The sequence below is a fragment of the Limulus polyphemus genome, unplaced genomic scaffold (genome assembly GCF_000517525.1).
Source record: "Limulus polyphemus unplaced genomic scaffold, Limulus_polyphemus-2.1.2 Scaffold282, whole genome shotgun sequence".
Taxonomy (NCBI): domain Eukaryota; kingdom Metazoa; phylum Arthropoda; class Merostomata; order Xiphosura; family Limulidae; genus Limulus; species Limulus polyphemus.
This window is the reverse complement of record NW_013665892.1, coordinates 585079-593587: the sequence shown is the minus strand read 5'-3', so window position 1 is coordinate 593587 and position 8509 is coordinate 585079. Positions and strand designations below refer to the sequence as shown.

The 8509-nt window shown below is 32.8% G+C and overlaps 1 protein-coding gene across 1 annotated transcript in view; it reads left to right on the top strand.

Annotated features, from left to right (window-relative positions):
• Window positions 1–8509, top strand: part of LOC106457020 (membrane metallo-endopeptidase-like 1) — a 104207-nt gene that overhangs the window by 73670 nt on the left and 22028 nt on the right. The window contains exons 8-12 of the mRNA XM_013916405.2: window positions 989–1200; window positions 1527–1749; window positions 3462–3560; window positions 6770–6847; window positions 8018–8121. Of these exons, the coding sequence (XP_013771859.1) occupies window positions 989–1200; window positions 1527–1749; window positions 3462–3560; window positions 6770–6847; window positions 8018–8121 (716 nt within the window). The remainder of the gene's footprint in view (window positions 1–988; window positions 1201–1526; window positions 1750–3461; window positions 3561–6769; window positions 6848–8017; window positions 8122–8509) is intronic.

Sequence of the window (8509 nt, the reverse complement as noted above, 5' to 3'; positions counted from 1 at the left end):
GCCAATAGTTTTCCTTTATATTTCTTTCTATGTAATTTCGTCATTTGAATGATGCGGTAGAGAAGTCGAATAATTTGCTGTTTATGATAGAAAACAATACACAAATAAATTAATACAACAAAACTAACTCGTTATCTCTTGGGTAGAAAGCAGCTTGTACCTACAAGTAACGTTTCCACAAACTGACAGTCATGTTAAAAGAGAGAATTCCAGATTTTTTGTTCGCGAACTTGTTTCCAAGGTCTTGTTCAGAGAAGGATTGTTGAAATAAGATACATTTAATTTTTACAGAATTACCATTGTTATAGTAGAGACGAATGGGTTATCACCCAAATTACCAGTATTATGCTAGAAATGAATGGGTTATTACTAATTTTTAAGGCACATTATTTTGCACATGCATATTCAAAAATGTGAGAGGTAACAATATCTAATATTTTGTAAAAAACATTACGTACGAGATAAATCTATTGTATGGATGAAAAGCGTATTTTTCAAAATACGTCATATTGCTGGTCCATTTTATTTCCATTTCTACTACGTTGGATACTCGAAGTGGATGCAAAAACATTTTTCTTACTCCTCATCACAACAATGTTGTACATCAAAATAATTAATGAATGAATGAACCATAAACAAATATTTTAACTATTGAAACATTTTATTACAAAGTCCTGTTGATCATTTTCATCTCAAGAGCTAATGTTGGCACTAAACACTGATAATTCATCGGTATAGAAGTAAATGGTACTAATAATTCAGTCGTTATTACTGTTTTGACGACAGTATATTCTGATACGCTCGAATAAAGTTGATCTCAACATTAAAGGTGTATAATCAATCATGGAATGATTAGTTGACGTAAACAAGGATATTCATAATTTAATTCATACAGTTACTTGTTATAAAAATAATAGGTATCATAAAACCTACAGTATTTGGTTTTGTTGCTTGGAAAATTAACATTGAAAAACGTGTGTTCTTTCAGATCTCGCTACCAAGGGAAGAAAGAAGAAACTTAAGCAAGCTCTACAATAAAATGAACGTTACGGATATCTCAAGATTAGCGCCTCAGATAAACTGGAGAAAGTTCTTAAATAACCTTCTGGTCGATCCCATTCCAGATTCAGAGCCTGTTGTCGTCATCGTCCCTGAATTTATCAAAAAAATCGGCGAAATAGTCAGTTCTAGTGATAAACGGTAGGTAATTGACTCAAAGAACAATTTCGTTGTGAAAATGTTTTGAATATAAATGTTCGTAGTATAATCTCCATTATAACGAACACACAGCTTTTATCTAATGAATTTCCATTATAACACAGACTATTTTTTTTTACCAATACTAGTCTTAGGCACGACGATATTTAAAAATGTTTGGATCATTGATATAAATAGTGCTAGAAAACTATATTACACCTTCGTGGTGCCTGTTGTCTTAATGAGAAACTTCTGTAAAGTAATTACATTTAATAATTTACAAATGTATGTAAAGCTAAGCCTAATGTTCAAACTCTATATTATTTCAGGGTAATTAGCAACTACATGCTGTGGCGAGTGGTGCTACGGTCGTTTCACACGTTAAGTAAACCATGGAGGGAACTGATACAGCAGTATAATACTATTATCACAGGTAAAACTATAGAGCCACCCCGATGGGAACAGTGTATGGATTTCTTAACAAACGACTTAGGTGTGGCGCTGGCGTCGCTCTACGTTCGTAACCATTTCCAAGAGGAAAGCAAGCAGTTGGTAAGCGCCATATCAACACTGTATGTTTATTTTGTATGTGAAAATATCCACCAAAGTTCTCTGTCATTAAAGTATAGAATTTCAAATCTTGTCGTTAGACTGACCTAATATCCCAAACGTTTTGGTAGAAGAATTTATTTCAGTTCTTGAAGAAATTAAAGCGTTTTCTTTTAATATTTCTATATTTGAAATAATTATATTTGGCACAGTATACCAAGAAATAATCTTATGGATATGATATGCTAATAAAGCATCTTTGTATGCTATTTTCATAAGAACTTTGAACGTGAATATCATAATCTTTTAAGATTAGTTAAAAATATCAAGTGTCTGATCACAAATGCATTGTATATTATATTAAAAAAGTGACAATTAGACGTTCAACATTAAATATATTAAACTTCATAACAATAATGTACTAATATGTAAATGTATATACCCCAAGGCTAATGGTAAAATACTTAAAACAATTAAAGTATTTTGTAAAACTATGGCCATTTTTTATTGATAAGGCTTCCGAGAATGGAGGTGTAACTGGGGTTAGGGTCAAAGTCCTCATGACACGTAAACTGTAGATTTCAAAGAGCAGGTGGGAAAAGATAGGACATTTTAAACTTATCTTAGTTTATTCTTCCTAAGCTGAAGAAATAGAACATTTCAAGAAAAATATACATATTGTAATTTGTAACAGCAATTCTAAACAGTCTTTTATAAACTACAATTTAACGTGATTCATTAGCTTCCTTAATTTTTTTTCCTTTGATACCTAACTTTATGAAATAGTATAAAACAACAAGACATGTCCTGGTTATTTGAAAATTATCTGAATTATGTATCTCAACAAAGTTATGTTTGACCAATGTCAAACCTAACTTCTTATCTAATGAGGCCCGGCATGGCCAGGTGGATAAGGCTCTCGACTCACAATCTGAGGGTCGCGGGTTCGAATCCGCATTCCACCAAACATGCTCGCCCTTTCAGCCGTGGGGGCGTTATAATGTGACGGTCAATCCCACTATTCGTTGGTAAAAGAGTAGCCCAACAGCTGGCGGTGGGTGGTGATGAATAGCTGCCTTCCCTCTAGTCTTACACTGCTAAGTTAGGGACGGCTAGCGCAGATAGCCCTCGTGTAGCTTTGCGCGAAATTCCAAAGCAAACAATCTTATCTAATGAAACAGGAATAAATTTTAAAACCCACCGATTGACCCCCTTCTTGAGTTATTCAAAGCTAGTTGTATTAGTTATTTGTAGTTTTTTGCTAAACAGTGGGTGAGTTAATACGTGAAACTAACTTCTCACCTATATTGCATATTGTATAAACTTTTATCTACTTTAGAGTAACCAGAGTTCAAGGCCTAGTTAAATATTCGGACTTATTGGATCCATGTTATTGTGATCTAATGAAAACGTGGCACGCCTGCAGGGAAAATCACTTGTGGAAATCGATAGTTTAAGAAGCCTTCGTGTTTTATTTTTAGTCTAAGTCGGTAAAAATTATATATATATTATCTTAGCCATCGTTGTATACTTATGATGTATGTCACAGTTGGTTTGAAAAGTCCTCGGTATTGGTGATAATGTATTGAAGGCTGTACTATTATACATTATTAAACAATAATTTCAGACTATTAAGGGAAATTTTGGATTAACATATTACATTAAATACATAGAAAGAGTATACGTGAATGATACTTGTTATTACATTAATCAAGGCACTTGAGATTGTCAACTATATTCACAAAGAATTCGTAAAGATGTTGGACGAACTTCACTGGATGGATGAAAAAACTAAACAGAAAGCGAAAGAAAAGGTCGGTAACGGTGAACATTTTGTATTCAAATAGCTCTAGAGATATTAATTAGTTATTAACAAATGTAAAGACGTGAAAACATTAAGCAGGAATTCGAATATTGTATGAACAGTAACAGTTAGAGTAAATTCACAAAATACGGAATACAAATGTATCCAGAAGCTCTCTTAAGAGATATAAGTTTGTAAATACACCATTTTAACATATTTTTCTTTCTAACTGAAATAAATAAAATAGCGTTAACAAACCGTAGATATAGTATTTTAAATGAAATATGGAGCATTATAAGTTACAAGCCAGAAGAATCTCTACATCCAGAACACTTACCCTGCGTATCGTCCAGACTAGTTATACTACGTATCATCCAGACTAGTTATACTACGTATCATCCAGACTAGTTATACTACGTATCGTCCAGACTAGTTATACTACGTATCATCCAGACTAGTTATACTACGTATTATACAGAATAATTATACATCGTATCTTTGAGAATAATTACACTACGTATCATCTAGAATAGTTACATTACGTATCATCCAGACTAGTTATACTACATATCATCCAGACTAGTTATACTACGTATCGTCCAGACTCGTTATACTACGTATCGTCCAGACTAGTTATACTACGTATCGTCCAGACTCGTTATACTACGTATCATCCAGACTAGTTATACTACGTATCGTCCAGACTAGTTATACTACGTATCACCCAGACTAGTTATACTACGTATCGTCCAGGCTAGTTATACTACGTATCGTCCAGACTAATTATACTACGTATCGTCCAGGCTAGTTATACTACGTATCGTCCAGGCTAGTTATACTACGTATCGTCCAGACTAGTTATACTACGTATCGTCCAGACTAGTTATACTACGTATCGTCCAGGCTAGTTATACTACGTATCATCCAGACTAGTTATACGTATCGTCCAGACTAGTTATACTACGTATCGTCCAGACTAGTTATACTACGTATCATCCAGACTAGTTATACTACGTATCATCCAGACTAGTTATACTACGTATCGTCCAGACTAGTTATACTACGTATCATCCAGACTAGTTATATTACGTATCATCCAGACTAGTTATACTACGTATCATCCAGACTAGTTATACTACGTATCATACAGAATAATTATACATCATATCTTTGAGAATAATTACACTACGTATCATCTAGAATAGTTATACTATTCTTTGAGAATAATTACACTACGTATCATCTAGAATAGTTATACTACGTATCATCCAGACTAGTTATACTACGTATCGTCCAGACTAGTTATACTACGTATCATCCAGACTAGTTATACTACGTATCATACAGAATAATTATACATCATATCTTTGAGAATAATTACACTACGTATCATCTAGAATAGTTATACTACGTATCGTCCAGACTAGTTATACTACGTATCATCCAGACTAGTTATACTACGTATCATCCAGACTAGTTATACTACGTATCGTCCAGGCTAGTTATACTACGTATCGTCCAGACTAGTTATACTACGTATCATTCAGACTAGTTATATTACGTATCATCCAGACTAGTTATACTACGTATCATCCAGACTAGTTATACTACGTATCATACAGAATAATTATACATCATATCTTTGTGAATAATTACACTACGTATAATCCAGACTAGTTACATTACATGCCATCCAACATAACTGCACCACTTATCATTCAGAATAGTTACAATACGATACATGAAGACTAGTTTCTACATATCATCCAGAATATTACTCTAAGTATCATCCCCAATAGCTACACTGCGTATTATCCAAAATAGATACATTGTGAATCATCCAGAATAGATGCAATATATATATCATTTAGAATAGTTAAATTAAATATCATCCAGGCGAGTTACATTAAGTACCATCCAGACTAGTCAAACTACGTATCATAGAGAGTAGCTGCACTATTTATCATACAGAATAGTTACACTAATTATCATCCAGACAAGTTATACTAAGTACCAATCAGACTAGTCAAACTACGTATCATAGAGAGTAGCTGCACAGTAAGATATCGTTCAGAATAGTTACACAATATATCATACAGATTATATACACTAGGTATCATCCAGAATAGTTACATTACGCATCACCCAGAATAGCTGCACTATGTATCATCCAGAATAGTTACACTAATGATTATCTAGAATAGTTACACTATGTATCATCCAGAATAGTTACACTAATGATTATCTAGAATAGTTACACTATGTATCATACAGAATAGTTACACTAATGATTATCTAGAATAGTTACACTATGTATCATACAGAATAGTTACACTAATGATTATCTAGAATAGTTACACTAATGATTATCTAGAATAGTTACACTAATGATTATCTAGAATTGTTACACTGTGTATCATCCAGAATAGTTACACTACCTATCATCCAGAATAGCTGCACTACATATTATTCAGAATAGTTACACTTGGTATCATCCAAAATACTTACCTTAAGGATAATCAAGTATAGTTACACCACGTACCATCCCGAATAATTACACTACTTATCATCCAAGCCAGTTACACTAGGTATCATCCAGAATAGTTACCTTAAGTATTATACAGACTAGTTAAAATACGAATTATTCCAGACTGGTACAGTAGGTGTAATCCAAATTGGTTACACTATGTATCATCCAGAATAGTTACACAACGTATCATCTAGAGTAGTTACATTAGGTATCTTTCAAAAAAGTTACACTACGTATCACCCAGAATAGCTGTACCACGTATCATCCAGACTAGTTACACTAAATATCATCTAAAATAGTTATTCTGTGTATGATTCAGAATAGTTACACAACATATCATTCACAATAGTTACATTACGTATCATCCAGAATAGGTACACTACGTATCATCCAGAATAGGTACACTATGTATCATCCAGACGAATTATACTACGTACCATCCAAAATAGTTACAATACGATATCATCCAGAATAGTTACAATACGATATCATCCAGAATAATTACAGCACGTATCATCCAGAATAATTACACTATGTATCACCCAGAATAGTTACACTATGTATTTCTGTACTAAACAATCATAACACGCTCTTCTTCATATTGTTAAATCAGTTTAAAACTGGCTGTAAAATATATATATATTAAAAGTAATGTGCCACGCTTTGTTTTTTGTTGTTTTTGTTTCTAGGCTCATGCCATTCAATCCCACATAGGCTACCCAGACGAACTTCTTGATGAGGATAAGTTGACAGAGTTGTATGAAAACGTAAGAAGGAAGAATCCTTATATTAAATATCTTCTAAGACAAATATTAAATTTTGTTTCCATTATTGTTATAGATGTTATTTTGGATATACAAGACTGTTTAGTATAAGAATTATTATTTAGTTAATTTAGTGATCTAATATTTAATGATTATTTTGTTTTCATAACAAGAGTGTTAAAGTTAATTATTTTAAAGGCGATAGTTATGACAAATTTCGTTATGTAACTCGTACTTTGTGTGTGTAATTCAATTGTTGTAATTTGATGTCATTACTCGAACTTACTGCATTTTTCTCGTTTCTTTAAGTGAGTATTGTTACATCATAGCGTCTCGTAGTTTATAGAAAGTTCTAGGTTTCAGTGGGGCAGTATATATATATATAGGCGACCAATTGAGTGCAAGTTAAGTCAGAAAAAGTTAAGCTAGTGAAGGTGAAGTTAGACTGTGTGATCGTTAGTTTAGCCATAACGGACAATATTTAAAGTGAGTATCACAGTGGTATCGTAATAACAGAGATAAAGGAGAACCATTTATCTTGTCAAAGTGTGTGTTCTCAAGTAATTGAACCCGCCTGTGTGAATTTTGATGAAAAGGAGACAATTATTTGAAGTTCTGGATACAACTCTGGTAACCCACGGGGTAAAATAAGTAAATCTATCACAGATTGTGCACAGAGTAGAAAAAATAATTCGTCTTTTCAGTTGAGTTCTAAAGTAACTGAAAGTAACTTAACTAGTCTGCGTGGACATTTGACAAGAAAATATAATTATTTAAAGCTTCAGATACAACTTTGATAACCAATAGTGAAACAAATTTTTGTAGATACGTTTGACTTGTATTGAACATATTTTAAGACAAGTGGATTATGTGCTTTCCTATTATTGTTAGCTTCCATCGCCAACAAGTCACAGACACCTACTGTAAAGAATCCGGCCTCTACATACATAAAAACCTGACATTTCAGAATTCCGTGAATTACAGTATTTCTGACATTATATTTGTTTTTACCGAATACTATTAACTATTCTTTTATAATTTAAAACAGTGCTATGAAATTCTATTAATAACAATAAAAACATTTATATTTTGTTGTTTCTGCTGAATCTTTTAATGTTTGGTACATATTTATAAACTTAAAATGTTAGTAAGCTTTCTTTCACACAATTTCAGCTAACTGTGACGTCGGATAACTATTTTGAAAATGTTCAGAATACAAGATTGTGGACCACAGATTACGAATATGGCAGACTCCGGGAGCCCAATAAGAAAGGAAAGTAAGTTGATATTATAAAGTTTAAAAAGGTTAGGTTAGGGTAGGTGAACTAAGCTTTATATTTGAAGCATTGAAATGAAAGTATGACTGTGTTGCAACTTTATGGAAAGTAAAGTAATATTAAGATCATAAGGATGTAAGGATTGCCAGGATCTATAATAGTATTTTGCAGAATATAGATAACATAGTGTTGTGAGGCGGAGGAAAGTGCTTAGAACTGTGTTGTAATGGAACAGGAAGTAGAGTATAATGTTATGTTACATAAACACAAGACGGTATTGAACAGGAAGGAGAGTATAAGGTTATGTTGTATACACACAAGACGGGATTGAACAGGAAGGAGAGTATAAGGTTGTGTTGTATAGACACAAGACGGGATTGAACAGGAA